The sequence below is a fragment of the Diceros bicornis genome, chromosome 9, assembly GCF_020826845.1.
Source record: "Diceros bicornis minor isolate mBicDic1 chromosome 9, mDicBic1.mat.cur, whole genome shotgun sequence".
Taxonomy (NCBI): domain Eukaryota; kingdom Metazoa; phylum Chordata; class Mammalia; order Perissodactyla; family Rhinocerotidae; genus Diceros; species Diceros bicornis.
The window spans coordinates 75754821-75777387 of record NC_080748.1 but is presented as its reverse complement, the minus strand read 5'-3'; the positions used below and the strand labels follow the sequence as shown (position 1 = coordinate 75777387).

The window sequence follows — 22567 nt, the reverse complement described above, 5'->3', positions numbered from 1 at the left end:
GGCTGGTTTTCAAAGCACATGGTGTGTAGTTTTTCAAATGTTTTAAATTCTTAATTTGCACCTTTCTTGTTATTATCACTGCTATAGCCAATGGCACTTCTTTTTGTTTTGCCATTTGCCATTATTTTACCCCTTTGCTCATCCTTTGACTTCACACAAGGGCATTTTAATTTTAAAAGAAAAGTGCATCCGGAACCAGTCCTATGACTTTCAGACTAGCTGTCTGACACCCAATTGGGCTCAACAGATGTTTGTTGAATGAATAAACGAATGAATGAAGTTATTCTCTCGAAAAAGTTCAGAGAAATCTTTACTGTAGCAAAGTTTTTTTTTTTCTTCTTAAGCTCAGGATTATCACTTCAAGTATCCTCTATGGATTTGAGAGGGAAATCGGCAGAGTTGATTTTTAGAGTCTTGAAGAAACTCTCAACCAAAAAGCTATCTGAAATGGCATGTTCATTCTTCTCTTGATTCTGACACCGTGTTTGAATAATGTGGGCCGTTCAACTTAAAGATTGAAAAGCAAGGGGACCCGGATCTTCCGCAGGTCCCTCCGGCCGTGGATCCGGCTCGGAGCCGGACAGGCTAAGGGCGCGGGGCTCCCGTAAGGGGAGCAGGACCCGGGCGATGCGCCTGGCGCTTGCAGGGCCCCTGGGGGCTCGTCCTTGTGCCTGGCCCAGACGCCGGCTGCGGGGCTGGAGGGACACGGGGGCCGGGGGTCCCGCGCAGGTGCCGGGCCGGTGCGCCGGGGGTGCTGGGGGCCTGGGAGACCCGAGAGAGACGTTATTGTTACACTGTAACGAGTCTGATTAACATGCTCCTGACACTTGCTCTTAGTTTCTCGGGCTCCTAGCAACAGCGCACAAAGGCGCGGGATTGTCCCGGGCTCCGCGGGGACACGGGGCAGCCTTTGATCTGCCACCATTACAGCGGGGCTGCGCGACAGGCTCGCAGGCTCCGGGCGGCCCGCGGCGGGCGGGCGGGGTCCGAAGTCCCGGCCACTGGGCTCCCCGGCCCCGGCCCGCCGCCCCGACGGCCGTGCGCTCGAGCCGCCACCGCGGGCCGGGCCTCCGGGCGCACAGGCCGCGCTCCGCCGGGAGGGACGGCGGGCACCGAGGGCACGGGGGTGCCTCCCGGCCCCCCGTCTCCGCTTCCGTGCGCCCCGCGCCGGGCCTGCCGACCTCAGGCCGCGAGAAGCCGGGCGGCGGGGGACGCGGCTCGGCGTGTCCCGGCCCCGCGGACACATGTCCCTCCGACGGGGCGCGCCGCCCGGGCTCTCCGGGCCCTTCCCGTCGGAAGAAGCCAGCAGTAAAACCGAGCCGGTCACTTACTATTGAAAATAAAACAAAAATTAAAAAAAGGAAGGGCGCGAGCAACAAGCAATTCCCCAAAGACTTTGCAAAAAATTTACAGAACAAATTCCGCAGGCGCCAGCCCGCTGAGCTGGAACCGGGCTCCATCGGCCGCAAACAAACCGCAAAAGGCACCCACGACGATTTCGGTGCCTTCCGAGCATCACGTTCTTTCTGCCGCTGGCAATTCTTATTGATTCGGAAGGAAATATGCTGCCAAATAATTGCTGGAATGTGAACGAACAACAACAGAAGTCACCGTCACAGAACAACAAAAAGCTGCCGGGTCCCCCCCGCGCAGCTTTCGGGGACTAAGTTAGGTATTTGAAAGTAATTTATTTTCCATTTCCTTCGCCCTCTTAGCCAGCCCCCCCCTCCGCCCCCGGATTTAAAAGAAAGAGCGGAAAGAAAGACTAAGGTTTTCACATTTAAATGTGGAGGTCTGCTAATTGCTTTCCCCGAAGTTGCAATGTGAAGACCTCGCGGGGGGAGGGTCTCTGGGCTGGGAGGACCGGGTGCCCAGCCCCGGGCGCAAGCTCTGCGGTTACACACCGGTTCGGTGACCCTCGCCAGCATTAATATGCACAGGATCCTGCTGGTAACCTCATAACCTGTTTTGTACCATCAGTTGCCTTCCAAGTACTAGAGGTAAAAAGAAAAAGAAAAACCGACGACATTTAGCTTTCCAAGATAAACGGAAACCGTAAAAGCAGAATGTCCCTCAAATAAAAATGTATTCTTTTTTCGCTTCCTAAGACACCGTTAGAAAATTCAACGTCCCCAATGAAGGTCAGTTTCCCTAACTCCGGCAAAACTATTAGGGGCTAAGGTGTTAATGATAATAATATGTATATTTTAGAAGAGGAAAAAAAACGACTGGGTTCCATTTACCCAGCAAAATATGCCAGGCAACGAGTTACTTTCAAATTCAAATCGGAGGCGGTGAAGGCTTCGTTCTTGAGGACACTTTCCCCAGCCGGTCGCAGGAGGAGAGGACGGAAGCGCAGCCAGCGGTTCAACCCTTGGACATCCGAAGGGAACCGCTCTCGGACGCCCCGGAATGTCCCAGCTTGTGCTCCAGGACAGTGCCGGACGTCACCGGAGTTTCCCTCACCGTTTCAATAAAACGTGATTGTATTGACATAATCCTCTATACATTAAAATGAGGTTGTCACAAATCGTCATTAAGACCTCAGTAAAACAATGAAGACATTATTTGGCACCCCCCCTCAGGCAAGGTATGAGGGGAATAAAACAATCTACACCACACGGGTCCTATTGAGATTAATGAAAAAATTATGCAAAAAAAATCTCAATTTCATTTTCCCGTGACACGGCTTTGCATACATGCGGTCGGTCTCGCCTTGCACCTGATGATTTATTAAACTAATCTACAGTGATCACCACTGATGTTCTCAACTCAATCTTGTCCTGGCTCATTTTCTAAGTAATTGTTTCTCATTAGTTCTGATAATGTTTTAATAGTGTTACCCATAATTTAGCCCCCAAGAATTAATAACAGGGGAGTGATATGGCAAAGCATCTTGTGATAAGCTACACAAAATATAAACAGGTATGTTTTTTAATTAATCAGATTACTGCAAGGTCCTCTTTTTATAGTCAGTCCTTTCCTTGCTCGGAGGGATTCCTCATGTTGGGCATTCCCATCATGCCAAGTGGGATCAGCTGACCCAGCCCTACCTCCCTCCCCCGCTCCTTGATGTCTTCGCCCACCCATGGCACCAAAGAGACATGGGTGGGGAAAAAAGTGGAGATACCTCTTGTCTCCCAGCATCTCCTTGTCCTGGAGTTTTGCTCTTCAAGGAATGAAGCACAACAGGTCTCTGACCCTGACTAAACCCTCTTCTGAGGCCCTCGTTAGGGTCTCTGCTCAGAGGGTGGCACCTTGGTCCAGCTTTCTGGCTTTAGTGGGTGCCAGTCTCATGAGCCTACCATAATGAGGACCATGAGGTTATGAGGAAGGTGATAAATCTGACACTTGGGGAGACTTAAACAACAAGGTGGTCTTGTCTGAACAAAGTGCAGTTGGAGATAAAGGGCGTGTTGACCAGTTCAACATGGTCGGGGACCTAGGAACCTGTGGGCCTGTTGGTGATGGGGGCGCGGAGACCTAGCCAGGTCCAGGCTCTCAGCACCAGAGTCCTTTCTGAGAGGACTGCTTTTCCTGAGGTCTGAATGCCTTCACCCTGGCATTTGAGGTTCCTTGAGAGGGAGGGCTTGGCTCTCAGGGAGCCTCTGGCTTGAGGATGTCCACCTGTAGGGTTTGGGGTTGCCTGTGTAACTGGAGTGGAGACTAGAATGTCTGCCCTTTTCATCCTGTCAAAGCCTGGAGGGGTTATCTGGATGAACACAGAGGATGGGAGGGGCAGTTGGGTTGAAGTGGGGGCTGCCTGTAGGGAAGGGCAGTTGGGTTGAAGCGGGGCCTGCCTGTAGGACTCTGCCTTCTGAGCAGTCCTCCTGTGTCTCTGTGTTCTGACCAGAGGGGCCCGACTGTGTGGACACCTATGGTCCTGGATTATCCTAGTGCACACCTGACGACCAGCCTAGGCAGGCACAACTGCCACGCTTCTCCTGTAACTGCCGCCCACTGCCCCTGTCCGCAGTCCTGAAGCCCAGTTTGGCTACAGGCCAGTCATCTCCCAAGTTGGCTGAGACACCATCTTCCTCCTTCCAGCCCCTCCGTGTGAGGCTGATGTAGCTCCCACCTTCCCTTCCAGCTAACTCTGGGGTAGCACAGAGTGACCAAGGTGGAGGATGACAATGCTCTCCTGAGGGACTGGAAAGGGGTGCACTGAGGAGGGGAGGTGCACTGCCCAATGCAGGCCAGGGCCCCAGCCTAGCACATCCCATCTCAGTTTAAGAGCTGTCTCCTCGGATCCCATGCTTGGGAACATTAGTTGGTGTCTCAAGAATGTCTTTCCCAGAACCATCCTGCCTGGATCAGTTTCCTTCAGCATGGCCGTGGGAACCGGATCATCCCCTCCTGCCGTGCTCTGGGTGGGTGGGTGTTGCATGAGGGCCTCTCCCATTTTGCTTTGGTTCCATGGTGCCTTTCCTTGTATTTTAACCTTCAACTCTACTCCCCTCTCGGGCTTCCTGTCAGAACTGGAAGAGGTAGGGGAAAGTAGACCCGTGAATGGGGCACACGGTAAGGGCCACAGAGGAAATAAACAAAAAGGGCATAGGAGGAAGTGAAAAATGAAAATAAAAAACAACTGTTTTCTATTTACAAATTTAAATAAACAGAACAGCCTTCCCCGCGGTGTTTGTCTAAGAGTAGCAGCCTTGCTGCTGTGTAGGTCGTGAAAAGGTTGGTGTAGAGTTTAAAACTTCCCATTCTGTTAATTTCTTAAAGAACAGTCGTCCAGAGTCTCAACACAAAAGCTCATGATTTAATGAGGAGCAGAAACAAAATCTCTGATTGTTGGTGTTTCAAATTTCATTGGCGTCCTCTGGCAAACACAAGTTGATCCTTCGCAGCTTCAATACCCTTTAGCCTTCAATATAAGAGCACATGCTGAATAGGGAAGAATGGCTGGTTGTTATGTTTATTTACCCTTACTACAAGCTGGGTTAACCTCTTCAAAACAGCTTTACTAAGCCCGTTAACCACACCACCCATATGACCTGTGGCAGCATCTCTAATGTGATGCAAATCTCGCAGGGACCATATGCACCAGCTCTGCCGCATTGTGTCTTCCTAGAGGCTACAAGTTTATTGCTGAGGGGGCCCTGTCCCAGCCATACATTTACAGGGGGGAAATGGCCTCAATGGCAAACAGTGAAACAGGGAAATAAAGGGGCAGAATGGGGATGGTCTTGTGTTTCTGCACATTTATTTTTTAATTGCTGGTCACTGTTGACCCAAAGTGTTCACTCAGGATGAGGGCTTTCATAGTCATCATCTAGCAGTTCAAGGATATGGAAGTTTCATTTTGGGGGGTGGAGGTTAATGGTAATCAGTTCTGAAGATTTATTTTTAGAAGATATCTTTATAAGCCACTATGACAATCAACTTTTTCTATGCCATTTCTGTTGTTTTATCAGATTACTAGTGATATAAACATGACCCCATTCATTTAGTTGTTATTTTTTAAAAGCCTGGGCTTTCTTAAAATAATTTATGGTGTCAACCAAACAAATGAACAATGTGGGAGACATTTACTAACGTGAGAAGGGTGAAGGGAGTATACGTATTCGGGAAAGTTCTATTTCATTAAAGACCTAACTTCCCCCACTACTTTATCTCCCTGTGAAATCCTAAGTCCATATATGTAATGCATTAATGAACAACAAAATCATCAGCTTGGAACCAAAAAGAAGAAAGTTCGTTTTTAGAGGAATGACTGGCCAGTGAGATTAAAAAAATTGTGATTAACATGAACTGTAAATGGAGAAAGGTTCCAATCTGGCATACTAACAAGTTGCCTTGAGTATTATGGTTTGTCTTTAAGAAATCCACTGTATATGTTCAGCCCACCTGATGAGAGCTTCATTTAACAGATCATTTTTCCTTGATGGATGTGGCAAGCGTAACAATGTTCTGTGCTTGCTTCAGTAATGGCATGTCGATCATGCTCCCTTGGAAAGTAAAGGCTCCCTGGAAAACAGAGAATACAAACTTCCTGAAAGAATGCTCGGAAATTATAGGCTTCCTTTCTGTGCACACTTGTACAACAAGAACATTTTAGATTCCACCTGAATTATACTGACTTCCTACCCAACTTTTGAGAAAGCCAAAGTAAATTACAGGGGAAAGATTTCTTTTTTCCTCCTAAAGAGGGAAAAAAAAGCCTTCAGCATTTTAATGGAGAGGAAAAGCATCAGACACAAGTATTGGAAACTGTTCATTTAACTCTTGAAATCAAGCAGAAACCAGTGGAAGGAAAATGTAAATACTTCCTTATACATATAGTTTTTGAAATATTGCATAGAACTTGAAAAACAGTCATACACTTTGGCAATTGATTATTGTTTAAACAAATTGTGTGATCAGGTTAACGGCAAAATGTTTCCTTCTTGCTGTAACATAATTGAGGGGTAACACTATCACGCAATGAGAGAATGTAAGGCAGAATTGTGTAGTGAGTGAAAAGAGACTCGTCTGTGGTCCACACTAGCAGAAGAGGATCAGAATGACACGTATTAAGAAAGGAATCAGAGGTCTGTCGAATGGTGAGACTAGGAGGAATCACTGAGATCTTCTGGTTTATCCCCATTTTGCAGATTCATTTTTTTAACCCTCTGCAAATACTTATTGAATATGTCATGTGTTCTAGGTCCTGTTCTAGAGGACACTGAGGCCCAGAGTAGTCAGTTATATTCCAAGTTTACGTGACTGGGAAAAGTTAGAGCTATGGCTAATACCTGGGCCTCAGAACTTCAAGTCTTCATCACAGACCCCCACATTAAGATAAGAAGGTAGTTTATTGCATCAGAAAAAGGAAAATTAAGTGGACAGAAGGCAGCAAGCCCAGAATCTGAAGTTAACGTCTGGTTATTTATGTTCTTTTACTCACTTCTTTTTGCTGTTTACAATCACAGCTCGTCATCTTAATTCTCCTTCTTTCTACCTTTTGGCAAGATGCTGGTGCGAATGGGGAGCAGGTGATCTTTTGAGATCCGGAGGTGGACTGGAGCAATCATAATTCTAGCTGATGGTCCATTTGCATATATTGCCATCCATATCTATATTTCACAAGTGCCACATCTCAACAGTCAATGTTATCATTATTCAGGACTTCTGGGATGGGTCTCCTAGGCTCTCTGGAAACCCTTATCTCCCATAATAACATAGAGTTATACATAGGATGGAAGTAAAAAAAAAATTGGCAGGGAATCTTTAGTAATGACTTTGGAATTTATTTTTCAATCAAGAGATTTAAAAGCCTCTAGGATTAGAATTTTCACCAGTAGTGCCTAACCTTCTCAGCCTTAGAATGATAAATCTGATTCATACGAACACCTGTGTGGCCTAAAATCCTATACCGTAAGTCATTTTCCAACCCTCTCATTTTTACTATTTATACTCCCAGATTGGCCTTTGCCTAATTTCATTCAGCCTAGAGCTAATTTTGGTCATCTTTGTGACCATGATGAATTTTATGAATTTGGTTAGAAGTTCCAAGAATGTTCCATGGGTTAGCATGACATGTGAAATCAGGGCGTGTGACTCATGCTGTTTTACAAGGCAATAGTCTAGTTTTCTTATTGGAGTAAATGATGAAGACCAAAGGCCTCCTGGTTATCCGCCCACCAAGTGGATTATGGCCCTGTAAAACAACACATCTGTCCGGCTAAGGCTTAAATAATAGGCTGGGGAGACTAAATTAGCACAGATGCGCATGAAATCAAAATGATGCACAGAGAATCAAAATGACGGCTTTGGGTCTATGCCATGTTCCTCGAATCTGCTTTGGGTTCCACATGCACATCAAAGATGCAAAATATTTCATATAGTTTTTTAAGACAGGGAGATCATTTCTCTCTTCTATGGCAGATTTTGCTTGACTTCCTTTATTCAGCTTAAGCTGGAGAACAAAATTCACCATTTTTGTCTTTGTTTCCTTCATCTCTGCAAATTGAGGATTTTAGTGTTAAGAATCAGACTGCCTAATATGAATATTCTCCTGCTTTCAGTATCAACATATAATACGGTTGGTTTTTTAACATATGGATCCACACGTGAAATGTGAACGGTCTGTGGGTCAGGACTTAGAAAAATGCGGTTTGTCAAAAGCTACTTGGATTTGCTGGCAGGGTTTGAAACATTCTCTAATGAATGGTTATAGATAAGTCTCAGTTTCACAGCCCAGTGCGTGCCTGAGAAATTGGCGTACCGTTGCAAAAAGGAGAGGGAACTTCCATCAGCTTGAAGATTCAGATTATAATTTGGTTTAAAATGCCTTTAAATAGTAACTCATTCATGGTTAAAAACCTTAACAACCATGACTACAACAATAATAATAGCTATAATGTTTTGAGCAGTTGCTAGCCCAGGAACTGTGCCTGGGACTTGACATGCTTTATTTTATGTGATGCTCATACCAACACTGTGAGGGAGACACTATTACCCATCCTCATTAACAATATTTTTCTTTTTAATTGTGGTGAAAACACATAACATAAAATTCGCCATCTTAACCATGTTTAAATGTGCAGTTCAGTCGTGTAAGTATATTCACATTTCTGTGCCACAGATCTCCAGGACTTTTCATCTTGCAAAAGTGAAACTCAGTACCCATTAAACAACTACTCCCCCTCCCCCTCCCCCAGCCCGTGGTGACCACTATCCTGCTTTCTGTTTCCATGAGTTTGTATCCACCCCTATTTTATAACTGAGGAAACTGAGGCACAAAGAGCTTAAACTTGTACAAGTCTGCCCTGTAGCTAGTCACTATAGAACGAGATAAAGCCTGGCTCTATCTGGTCCAAAGCGTGTGCTCCTGCTTATATCTTAGGCTTATCGATTGAAAAGTGTTCTCTGAGGGGGTTCCCTGAATCAGAACCATCTGAGGGGGAGGGCGGGGGAGGTGGCTTGTTAAAAAGCAGATTCTTGGGCCTGATCCTGGTTTGATGCAGAAGGCCTGGAGGTTGGCCAGGAATTCTCTGATGATTCTAATGCACATTCAGGTTTAGGAAGCTCTGTATTTTCAGCTCTCCTAGGTAGGAATGGTTAGGCCGGCTTTGATATGGGTACAACTCCATCTCGGCCCTCAAGGAGCTTACAGTTTGCTGGAGGAGAAGGGAAGAAAAGGAGCAGGTGCCATAAAATGCAATGAGAATTACAGAAAAAGCCAGTGTGATGAGCACATGAGAGCTCTGAGGGTCTGAAATGGCTGCCCTTCTTACCAATCAGGATCATCTTTCTCCAGTGCTCATTAGATATGAAATTGTGTACGTAGAGCATGTCACGCATTCTCCACTAGAGCTGTTATGGAGCTCCGTACACAAGGGCTTGTATGCAACAATTATCTATTGAGTTACTTGTTGTAATAAATCACTCGTCAGTCACTTTGGCACATCTTACTATACACATATCTATGGTTTCAGACTCCTGGAGGTGAAAGGCCTTATCACCTTAACATAGGTGTTATCTGCACAGGAAGGAAAACAATTTCTACTGGGCATAGTTTTTCTCACACTTCGGTCATTGGCTGATGGTAAGGTAGGCATTGAAATAACATGAACTTTATCAGACCCTGAAGTTCTTCATGGGGGAGAATCTGACTTAGAATTTGATGACAAAAGGATTGGGGATGACGGTGGTGACGATGACAACAGTAATCACATCTATGGGAAATACTCATATATTTTGCATTTCTGGCACTCAGTACTTCACAATTTTTTTCTCTGGAGTACTAAAAGAGTAATTTTCTAGAAACCATAAATTGATCTAATTCTTTCCCTACTCACTTTATTTACAAATAACTTATTTGGGCATTCAGGGAGTTCTCTGGCACATTCCAGTGATGGTGCTGCTCTGTTGGAATTAATGATAATATTTGAGTACAGCTGATATAGTCCTGCTTTTTCAGGGTGACACTCTTTTCCTCTGTGATGCTAAGTCTTAAGCCCAATGGATTATTTACTTCACAACAGTTCCCAGTAAATTCCTAAAACTTTTAGTCAGTGCTGGCCATTATCTCTTCAAGATCTCTTCAACATCTTGGTTGTCCCCTCTACTTGCTAAAATCTCTCAGGCCCAGCCATGACCTGTGATAGAGCTCTTCCTTACTCACAAAGTCAACTGCTCCTTGAGACTCCTCAAAATGGGGCAAGATGATGCTCTCACAGAGACACCGTTTCATTCTTCTTTCTTTCCCACTTTTCAACCTTTCACACTTGGAAAGTCCTTGGACAGGCCCCAGTATGGCTTTGGTCCCCTCACAGTTTGGTTATGAAGTTCCTTTTAAGGGTGTAGGTTTGGTTGCTTTGGTCCCCAAAGCTCGGGGTGGGGGTTACTGGCTCCTAGGCTGGCTAGCAGAGGTCTCACTGAGAGAGTGTGGGAATACTTACTGGGGAGTTGCACCTTCCTAATTGGGATCATGCTGTTATTTTTCTAAAACATCAGATAGGATCATCCATTTACGTAAACCCTGTTTTGGCTCTCATTAGACTTACAGAATCAAGTGCAATCTCCTTAGCAGGGACCCCATGATCAGACCAGCCCTGCCTCTGCCCTCAGCTTTGTCTCCTGCCAGTCCACCAACACACACACACACCCCCCTCTCCCACATGCTCTGTACTCTGCTCTGAAGGTCCTTTCCTTGTCTGTCTGGCAAACTACTCCTCATGCTTCAAGACATCTGAAGATGTCATGTCTGTGAAGCGTTTCTAGACTTCCCTGGTAGGGCTAATCTCTGTCCTTCCTTCCCTTACACAGCCTCCTGTTATAGCCCTTGTCACACTGTATTGTAATTAATTGTTTACACTGCTATCTTTCTCACTATGCCCTTGAGGGCAGCGGCCATGTTTCATATATCTTTGAATCCCCAGAACCCAGCACCCAAAACAGGTTCAGCGTAGAGCTTGGCTCTTTCGTGGGGACTGAGCTGGGTGACCTGGGGGAGAATGATATGGCGAGCCAGAATCTATCTTCCTTTCTCCTCTCTTTCATCTGCAGGCGTCTTTCTGCACCACTTTATCTTTCTCTGGTCTGACAATACTCACTGGTTGGTTGGCCAACACTTGCTGAGCCTCCAGTAGGACAAATGTGATATTGGGTTGGGGTCAGGTTAACTCATGCAAATGGCTTAGTTAAAGTGCGAGTCTGTGACATTCATGGCGCTTAAAGGACTGAGGAGCCACGGAGAGAAGGAGTCATCAAAACGGAGCTGGCTTGGCCAGGGAAGAGCTTCGAGGAACAGGTACTTTATGAAAGTCAGCTTTAGGAGTCAGGGACTGGGAGCAGCACATTGGGACGTGCCAGTGGGATTGGCTTTCCCTGTTCTGCAAGAGTCCCCCTTGCCTCTGGTCACCAGTGACTCAATAGATCAAGCAAAATGAAGGACCACAGTATGACATGATGGATCTTTCTATGGATGAAGAGGTTTCTCTAGGGCCTGAGGGAAGGGGGCCTAATCTAGCCGCTTTAAAGCAATCTGGAAGAGAGACATTTTAAAATATTGGTTCTGCTACTCATTAGCTGCTTGACTTTCCTTATGACAAAGCACATAAGACTTGGTCTCTGCTTGATGAAGCAGGGCTGGAACCCACGGAATCCCTCTATTCTTGCTGCACGCCCTCGTGGACCCGAGACTTGCTCCCTCCTGGACCCCAAGGGGAGGAAGCTGGGCCGCCTGTTTCCTTTCCTTTATTCTGGGTAATTTTCCTCTGTTTGGGGGCAGTCTGGAGATCCAACAATCTGGTTTATAGATGCAAAAACTACGCTTCAGTATTAGTTAATCTTTTTAAAGGAACTTATGAGTAGGATAGGACTAGAATCTAAGGCTTTTCACCTCAACTCTCAAACTTTTCCCACTAGTCAGTATACCCCAGAGTATGGCTGATAACCATGGTACTTGAGATGATTATATAAAAAAATTTTAAATATAAAAATTTTTAATATGTATTTATTTTATATATACTATATATATTTTAAATTTATCTTGATGTGATTTATAAATCTCTTATTTTGGAGATATATATAACTCTTATTTTGGAGATAGTCTTACTTAGGATGAGGCTGAAAAAGAAAAACCATGTTTCTTCCACGCTGAGTTTCCACTTGAAAGCTCTTACTATAATTATGATGATATCAGAAATACCACAGGCTATTTTCAGTGAGAAAAAATTCAATAATAAATAAGTGAATAACATTTTAAGTCCTTAAAAAACCCAAAGCATTTGTAAGATGGATTAAAGGGGGTGACATTTGACCCTTGTATATGCTTCCGAATATCAGTAACCCTTTGTTTTATGGATAAACATCTTTTAAAATTGCCATCGAGAGTAAAAGAATATTATGAAGACTTGGGAAACAGAGAACATGTTTTTATTTTTTTTTAACACTTTAAATTGTAGTGATAATTTGATAGATATTTTAATAATATTTTGAATTAAAATTCAATAGCCATTTACTCCTCTGGCCGGAGAATTTACAGATGCTACTGTATCTCTACATGAAATTTCTGAAAGTTCAACTGAAGCCATTCAACATGGGTAATTCGCATTGGGCTAATCTGTCGATTGGGCTATTAGCACTGCAATTCTGACAGGTGACATTCCGTGGCCTTTGATGGGGAAGCCCTTTAAGTGATTGATAAGAATGTAACAGTTGGAGTATGTGAAGGGCTTAGTTTCGTACCTGATTGGGGAAAGCAGTGACATCTAGACCTGCTGAACTGCTTGGGAAGGTCCCTCAGCCCCTGTCTCAGAGCCTGGCCTCAGACGGGGCGTGGGGAGTGGGAGAGCCTGCATCCTGGGCAGCCTACTGGACTGATTTTCCAAGTTCTGAAAGGTGGAAAAGACTGGGAAAGCTCCCTCTCTATCCCTCCCGTCCTTTCCCCTGTAGCTCTCTGGCTTGAAAAAAGAGCACAAAACCATCGATGGAGAATGGAATGGAGGGCCCTGTATGCTTCCCAGCGCAGTGCCACCTGCCAGGTCCCTGCTGGCCTGAGAGGACACGGGGATCACCTGTCCAAGCAGCCCCTCTGTGACTTTCCACCAAACAGCAATAGGCAACCCTCCAGGATGGGCACATTCTGAGGCGGTATTCAGTAGCCTGCAGCTGGAACAAAATGTACAAAAGATTCCTGGAGGGAAAAGGGCTTGTTTCTCTGGGTTGTCTCATTTGAGGTGCGTGGATGCAGAAGTCAGGAGTATGGGCATGGGGTCAGCTACACCTGGATTTGAATCCAGCCTCTGCCTTTTCTAGCTGTGTGTGATCCACAGCAAATAATGTTACTTTTCCGAGCCTCAGTTTCTTCACCTGTAAAATGGGGGTGACAATACCTCCCTTGTAGAGTTGTTGTGAGGATTAAATAATATATGCAACGGCCTGTCACATAACAGTACATGGGAACTGCAACTGCTACCACCACTACTGCTACTGTCACCACTGCTGTGACCATGTCCCTGCTGAGACTGTTGCCACTACAACTGGCAATGCTAGCACCTCTACCTGATTGCTAGCACCACCACCAGGATCACTGCTACCACTATTGCTGCTGTTCCTATACTGTTGTTGTTAGCCAGAGATGATTTCATTCCACCTATCACAGAAAGGCCCAGTGAGAAGCAGAGCATTTGAGTTATAAAAGGATTTTATGATTTCAGAGTAGCTTTAAGGGTTGTGAGAGACATCAACGTTCGTGAAGATGCAATGAGCAGAGGCTGACTCATGCCTATAGCTTCCTGACCCCTCTCAACTCTTATAAATCAGAGATTGAATCATCCCCTTTAAGAAACTATACCCAGGGGTGCTATGTATTTGACATAGCATCAGTATTTGAAAACAAATACATTTGAAAGAATTCAAAACCTTAGAATATCAGCTGGAGGAGATACTGATCAAATGCAGGTGACCTGAAATTAGGAGCATAGCTTACAGCGGAAGAGGCAGTAAAGCAAGGCAGAGTTTTTGGCAGACAGTGAGCAGGAAGAGTTCCAGCAAAGACAAATGGCCCGATGCGTTTGTAAAAAGGAGGAAATTCCTTGAAATGTAGAAACTGAGTGGATGTAAAAGGAACAGACATCATTAACATTTTGCTTTTTAAAAACGAAGCAAGAAATCATTTAACTTTAGCTCTACACAGAAAATAGAAACACTCGCGTGTTACACACTGGTTAAGATTAATTTGGGACTTGACCAACAGTTTTAGGAAGTTGGAGGAGAGAAGAAGAAGGAGTAGAAGGTTTGGAGATGAATTTGGCAGGGAAAGTGGAGGTGGCTGAACAGTAGGGAGGAGAGCTGAGGTGACTGACTGGGTCAATTATCTTAATATGTGACCAGTCCTGAGTCATCTACTCGCCCAGATGGAAGGTCTCAGTGGAGCAGAGCCATCCTTACTTCACAAACAGATAGGGGAGACCAAAGTTGCCTTCTGTTTTTAAAATTCTTCTCAGAGCCCACGAAACGCAGGCAGCAAGATTTATCTTTAAAATTATTTAGTCAGAATAATCAGACAGAAATGAACAAGTCTTTATTTTAAACATATTTTGATAAGGAAATCTGGAAAAATCAGGCCAAGTATGCCACATGGAAAGCTATCTACTGAGGTAAAACAATTGGATTTATAAGTGTGTATTGCAGTCCAAAGGAGTTTCCGCATTTGTTAGCAAATTAGATGTTGTGCTTAATTTTGTCAGTTTTTTTAAATAGCTTTATTGAGGCATAATTTGCATATCATAAAATTCATCCATTGTTAAATGTATAATTTGTTGATTTTTTAGTAATTATATAGAGTTCTATAACTGTCACCTCTCAGATTTTTTGAAAACTAGAAATCTTATTATAAAGTATTTTTGATTTTTAATACTGAGAAAAATGTGTAAATATTTTTATTTAACTTATAATATTTTATGTCAAATTTAAGCTGGTACTGCTTATGAGAAAAGCAGAGAATGAAGACCATTTTATAGCAGCTTGCAGCTAAGACCAATAACGCTAAACTTCATCTATTTTATACACTGCAGGCTTATTCTTTCTTTAGAAAACAGATCTAAGTGAACTAATATTAACTAGAAGCCACTTTAAAGGTTTACTAAAATACAACTGATGAAAAATAACTGATGAAATAATTGTTGAAAAATTTTTCTTTCAATTTTTCTAGAAAGGAACAAAAGGTCAGTATCATATATACTGTTAAAAGTACACAGAATAATTTCTTTTTAGCGCTGTCAGAAATTTGGGAGCCAGTTAGCTAAAGAGTATTTACTAAAAATCATGTACCGATTTTTGTCCAAGATGCTGCAGGGAGGTATGTGATTGAGTAGAGAGAATTCTTACTCTCCAGGATAGTGGTGAGAAATACCCCCCACCCCCTTTTTTTTTCATTGAGGTCCACTAACCTAAAATGGCAAAAAAAAAAAGAGAATTATAGAAACTTAATTTATATTTTTTAATAAAAATTCCATTTGCCTGCTTTTAATATAAAAAAGAATTAAAAATTATTTAATAAGTACAATAAAAAAATTAAAAGAATGCTCTGAACTTCTCTATTATAATCAGCTAAAGGTGAGAAGGCAAGCAATGGTGGTGGGGTGTGGAGCTGAGCTGGTGAGAAAGAGAGACAAAGAAAAAGAGGAAACAAAAAAGAATTCATGGAAAGAAAAACCAAGGAGGAACAGGAAAGACATCCATAGAAACATACAGACCATACATACTAAGAGGGAGAAATAGTCTAAGAGGAAGAGAGAGGGAAAGGTGTCCAAGGAGTAAATCCATCCTTTCATGGCCTTTATTTGGATCTTGCTATTAAAGACATGGAAAGCCGTGGTGCATCTGTGCAACCACAGGTGGAACTGAGCACAGGACTTTGAGAACCTGTCCTGTGAGCGAGATGAAACTGAGCTCAGGGCTACATATGGCCTCTTTGCCAAAGGCTCCCAGTCTAGCTCTGAGAGCTTCCAATCGACCTTGGGAGATTGAAGGAATGATGACTAATAAACAGAATGGGGTTTGCAGTGATCACAGCCAAGAAGTCTTTCTGGGTTGGGGGGGGTGTGGACAAGAGCAGGACAGAACTGAGGAGGGAGCCATGTGGGAAAATGAGCTGGGAAGGGTGGGAAGGTACATGGATAGTCTGTGCTCTTTCCTTCCTCATCGTTTCTGGTCATGCAAAAAAAATGTGCACATGACTAAGAAAAAGATACTAATCTGAACTAACCAAACTCATATTTTGTTTGTGACTGAATACTTTTAACGCTCTGTCGAGTTTTGGTCATCAGCATGGGGATTCATTGTGACCCAATTGAAACCACATTTACACTAAGTATGTTCATACATTTATTTACAAAGTGAGCCCTGAATTCTGGTGGGGGTTCTGTGACCACCTTGGCTGTGAGTGACCTCAGGCAACTTCCAAACCCTTATTGGGTCTCGGTGTATTAAGTTATAAACTGAAGGGATTTAACTAGAAGATTTCTAAGATTTCCTCCAACTTAAAGAATTACATTTTTTAATTAAAATTGAGCAAAAAAAAAAAAACTCCTAAAAAATATAAACCAGAATGGAATTATTTTGATTAAAATATCCTTAAGAATGTGTTATAAATTAAAGACCAAGCAAACAACTTTAAAAATTATCAGATTTAACTCACATACGAAATCTCTTATCGTCTAATACCGAACCAGCCATTTGCCACTAAAACTATGTGAAATAGGATATAACCAGCCCTAGAATTCTATCGTCTTTGCTTTAAATGTTTAGAAATCTGCAATTTATTGTTAATCAAACTAACCTTAAAGTCATCATTGGCAGACTCTCAGCTTTTCTAAGAATTTGACTTTTTAAAGTCAAAATTATGGCATATAGTTCTAAAAATATTAAATGAACAAGGAAATAAGGGGAGAAATGCAAGAAATAAGAATCTCAAAAGTAGAGTTATGTCCCTTCATCTTTCATTTTCACTAGAAATCTCTCGGTTCTGATTTTAGTACCCCTGCTTACAAACAAGGGGGAGAAGGCTGTGGTGGTGGGATGCCCGGATGTGGAGGGCACATTGTTGTCTATTAGTGGAATCAACTCTTTCAGCTGACAAAGACAACAACCAAATCTTTAGATGGTTTATTTGATCTGTGTGAAAGAGTGGCAGTGGGATTTCTGGCACTTGAATAAGCGGAAACAATATTTTTGGCTAGAGATACTTCTGAGTTCTCTCAGGGAGCCTTCTAGAAGGCCATCTGGACCAAACAGTATTTCTTTTGTAAAGCCCTGCACTTGGAAACACAAACGAAAGGTGTGTGAGCCGCAATCAGATACCTATGAAAATAACTGGCTTTCAATATTGTGGGGGGGGAGGGGAGGCATTATTCTTTGTAGTTTTCTAGATGAAAAGACTTACATGAGGAAAAAAACTCTCACTTTCTTTTTTCTTTCTTTATTAAGATATAAGTTCCTAATTTTATATTCCAATAGAGGACTTACTTATTAATGTAAACTTACTAATTTGAATTATTGCTCTCCCATGAGTGAAATTAGAATGTTTCAGTTATGTGTGATGTTTACAGTTGTTATGTCAGGTCGTGAACTTGTTTTTGACTTTCATAATTGTTAATTGAACCTAGATTTTAAAGATGAACGCTTCCCTTTCCTTGGTTTTTAGCCAGCTTATGAAGCTATAAAAAATGAAAAATACTGGAAAAGTTAAATGAAATCCTTCCAAAACCAAATAAAGCACGTACAGCAATGATATGAGTAAAACAGAGTGCTTGGAAAACGGAAAATGAAGCAAAGCCATATTTGAAGCCAGATACTGCAGAAATATGAATATTCTAGCAAAGTACCTTTAAAAATCTATCACATGGAATATATTTTGCTCTACTTTCACATTTTCTGTTACAGTCTCCATTTGGAAAGAAATGATAAATTCTTATATTACGATTTCCTGGCATTAGCGATCATTTAAAAAAAAAACTATTTCCTTTAGCTGTCATTTTTGCCCAAGAAGTGATGAATATGGAAAGAGAAAAAATTTAGCACTGAGTTTATAATATAGACATGAAGAAATACACAGTATCACATATACATGAATGTATATATATTGTATAAATATGTATATATAAATTATATTTACATTGATATCAACTAATATTAACTAAGTATTTGCTTGAGATGTTTTCATTTCAATGATCCAATTTTCATACTATATACAATTCTTAGTTCATAAAAAAAAGAACTGTTAAAATAATTTTTTAATAGCAATACTAAATTCAGTTCCAAATGGAGAATTTTCAAATACTGGAATCACCATTATTATGAAAAAGTGAAATTAACTTTTAAGAAAATCCTTTATAAATTTAAAACAAATCACATGGAAATGATTTATCCTGGCTAAAGTATTTTACCCAATAATTCAAAGCTGAAATAATTAATGACATGCAGGTTGTATTTCAAAACATATTTTTCTGGAAAGATAGAAGAATCAAGTTTGATTAATATTGGGGATATATACCTCACAACTGAGATCAGCTAAATTAGAAATATTTTGGCTCATGGGAATTAAAATAGGAGCATAGAATATGTAGAATGTTTAAACTTTTTCCAACAGATTTTAATAACAGAAGATGACCTCAGGTCCCTAATGTCAATCTATAGCCTAATTCTTATAGTGGGGACTGTTGCGCCAGCAAAATTCTTAGCCTGTAAATATCTTTAGTTTCCTGAAACAAATATCATTACCCGCCAAACAGTGACAGATTATTTAAGCAGATTATTATTTTTTTAATGTATTTTTCACCCGACACTAGACTAATGGCATCAAACGTGATTTCTTTAGGACTTGTAATTTAAAAAAACCAAAATTCCTGTGATACCAAAGACCGAACCCAAATAATTTATCTACTCATGATATAAGTATTCCCATGAATTTCGTTATTTGGAGGGAACAGGAAGAAAAGGTAGAACTTTTATTCTTGAATAATAATTATAATAATAATTATTGCTATAGAAAACACAAATGACCCAGCATTAACTGCAAACTTCAGCTATACCTTTGGTCTTAGAGCAGAATATAATTTGAAAAAAGGGGAGCAGGAAGTAGAGAAAGCAAAGATATATAATTTTGCCTTCTTGGGTCACTTCTACTTGAAAACGTTACTTGAATGAAATTTTCATCAGGGGGGAAAAAAGGCCTTTTAGAAATTTATAAGTGTCTCACCAGGACACAAACCATCAGTTCCCCATCGTTGACAGAGTCACCTGTGCTTTGGACAAAGTATCCAAGTGTGTATGTTTTCATCAGTGATTCACATTTGAAATAAAACAGATTAGATGTTTGTTGGAAGCGATACTTTATACAACTGAGCAATCTATTTATACTAAATCTTTACAAACAGAACCCACATTATTTAAACCCCAAGACCCCTCAAGACCCAGAGTTACCTACCTGCAGACCCAATTTTTGTGACCAGCCAATTTATAGGCAAGTGAAAGAAACATTCGAACTGGATAAAATAACCATATGTCCCCACTGGAAGCCCCATTACTTGAATCATTTAAACCTTGCTGGACAAAGCACCAGGAGAATTTGCTGTAGGAAACAAACCTACATGAATGGGGCAGGGAAGAAATGACCTAATGCTTAGTCTGCCTTCTGCTCTAATTTCTATGGTTCTGTGTTAAGAAAAGCTATCCTGCAACACTGTTGTGAAAGCTTATGCCCCAACAAGAGGACATTTCTTATTTCAAAAAAAAAAAACAAAAACAGTTCAGAATTTAACATTTAAGTTGCCATCATCAAAAGGCAAGGACACTTTGAGACAATTTTCCCTGGGAACAACACTTTCAAGATACAATGGAAATGTGTGGTTTTTTTCTTCATTCAAGAACTTAAATGCCAGTAAAAGAGTATATTTCTAGTTTGAATTTTGTTTGCTGGCTACTGAAATTTAGGGTAACTTCTCCCATACCCCTAGCTGCTTACAATGCCAAGTGGCATCCTTTGATGTTATCCAATGTGAAACCCTGTGTGGATGTTTAATGGAGGCAGTGTTGGCCCAGACTGGAGCTCTGCTTGGTCCGCCTTGATGGTCCATATCCCGCCTCAGTTTATTATTTCAGTAGGAAGTATTTATCACATGCATATCCTCAGCTGGCATATGGTGTACACAGAGCTGTAGAACATTTAGTGAGTGCGCAGAGGCAAGCATGAAGGAGAGGGGAGTGGATGGTTATTTGCATGTATGAAAGAAAAAGTATATGGCTCTTCTCCCTAGGTAAATATCTATGTTTATTCAAGGAGGATCTGGATTTTTGGGTCAAGATACAGAAATGGACACAGAACACAGTGTCAGCTTAAAAATATTTTTCTATGAACAGCAATGTTTTCCCGATGGCCACTATTGATTTGAAATGAAAGGATGCTATTTATCCTGAAAGTGGTATAAGTCCAAATGGGATGTTTCCAATATCACCTATTCTGCCTTTTGATTTTCAGTGGAAGTTTGTGCAACAATGAGTGTGTGTGTGTGTGAGGGTGAGCAGGTGTGCATGGTCAGAGTTGAAGGCAGGTATCCATAGAGAGAGGAAGGGAGTGACCCATTTAATAGTGTTACCTACTTTCCCAAGTCCTGGGATTTTCAGGTGTTTTTATAGCCAGTGAAAAGTGCAAGCAACACTTCTCACATTGATGTTACCAGTTCACCACTGACCACCAGTTCTTTTCTTTTCTTTTTTTTTTTTGGTAGGGGGAACTAACATTTAAAGCCTTAATAATGTTTCAACATTCTTTCTCCCCTAAGTACTTTTGCGTGATAGGTATCAAAACTTCACTCCTTATGTAAGTCACAAGGCCGACTTTAGATAGTACCTCTAGGATAGATTTATAAATGCAACGTCCCCCCTCATCCTCTTAAAAAGAGGCAAACGGTATTATTGCAAATAACCTTTAAGATAATTAACTGCCAATGCTGCAACTAGCATAAAATCTTCCTTCAGGCGACACCTAATTTAAGTGTTACTGGCACAAAGTGGAGACAGATTGCGCATCACCACTGCAATATTTACATAGCAGAAACCCACAGAGCAGGAAACGCGAGGCTCAATGATGCACTAAATTAGGAACAACCGTACTCCAGTGTTAATTTGCTTTCCATTCTATCCAAATCTCAGGTCCAGAAATTGGTACCAACATATATACAACCTCCCACTCCTAAATGACTAAACTGGAGGAGATTTTTGTACTTTTTCCCCCCTAAATTAAAATAACTTGAAATTTATTTCTTTTCTCCACAAGAACCATTTGATCAAACTGTGTTTATTTCATTACAACTTGTTCTCACTTTGATCTAAAATTATTTTCATATGAATGCTGCATCGGAGTCTACAGAGAAAAACTAAACAGATTTCTTCTATTTTCTCAAAGGCTGCCAATATAGTTTATGAAAAGAATAAAAAGAGAGGCTTAAGAGCTAGTTAGTGAAATATTTAAGAACATGGAAGGGCAAATTTACTTTAAGTGAATTTCTCACTGATGAATGTTGTCCCCTCAACCCCACGCACACACTCCTCCCAAAAATACAGTAAGTCTTTTAAAATCACTCAAACAATATTTTCTTTTTCATTCTTCCCCACAGTATTTTAAACACCAGTTTCATCCAAGGCATTAACAAAACATTTACCTTTCCTAATTGTTGATGTTCTTTAAAGGCAGCAATCAGTTCTTCAGCCCACTTAATCTTTTCAGGGGAAGGAGAGAACTGCTCCTGGACCACTGCAATTTGGTTAGGGTGTATCACCTGCTTACCTACAAGAAGATTAATAACACCGGAAACACAAAACAACAAACAGATGTTCAAACAAAATGTCTCAACCACTCGAGGCTCCTGAATGCCTCCCAGACTGTATATAAAATAACTAATTATTTTAGAACTGTTTTAAAAGAAAATAACCTCTATCGGGCAGGCTTTTCCAGAATGCCACATAAGAACAAATACTACAATGGGAGTAATTGTGCTTCTGATCCTATAGAAATGCCACCTTAGTGCAGATAATCGCTCATTTTTAGTTACAGGTGGATTGACTACGCAGCTCATTGAATGACTGCTTTGGCTGGAACTTTAAAAGATAATGTCTGCCAATTAGAGTGATTATTTTGAGTTAAAGTAGAAAAAAATCATATGTTAATTCTTTCAAATTTTCTAAACTGTCTGTTGATTATTTTGTACCATTATCCCACCTTCCATGATTTCTTTTAGAAGTGGTCTGTTGGTTTTCATAAAGCTCACAAAAGCAGGCATTACAACTATATTAATATCAAAGAGTGTCTTACAATAATGTATTTAATTTTCTTTCTTTTAGATGAATATAGGGTGCCATTTCTAACCAATAACAGAAAATTGGATTTCAATGAAAAAATTTTATTTAATACAGTAAAAGTAGAAGGCAGATTTGAACACTGTGGTCTCTAAATTACTCCATTTAAAAATGTTTAAATAAAAATTACAGAAAGTTTCTCTATACAAAAACATAACCAGATTTTCCCTTTTTGATTATGGAATGAAGATTGGATATTTCCCTCTTATATAGATAC

The 22567-nt window shown here is 41.4% G+C and overlaps 1 protein-coding gene across 4 annotated transcripts in view; it reads right to left on the bottom strand.

Moving 5' to 3' along the window:
* Nucleotides 1-22567, bottom strand: part of CLYBL (citramalyl-CoA lyase) — a 228172-nt gene that overhangs the window by 2558 nt on the left and 203047 nt on the right. For 2 of the 4 annotated variants that reach the window (XM_058548426.1, XM_058548423.1), the window contains exons 7-8: nucleotides 21657-21781; nucleotides 4744-5973 (exon numbers count right to left, since the gene is read on the bottom strand). In XM_058548426.1, coding sequence (XP_058404409.1) covers nucleotides 5878-5973; nucleotides 21657-21781 — 221 coding nt within the window. In that variant the 3' untranslated portion in view covers nucleotides 4744-5877. Of the gene's footprint in view, nucleotides 1-4743; nucleotides 5974-21656; nucleotides 21782-22567 lie in introns of those variants that run through there. The other 2 variants (XM_058548424.1, XM_058548425.1) reach the window with 2 other exon arrangements.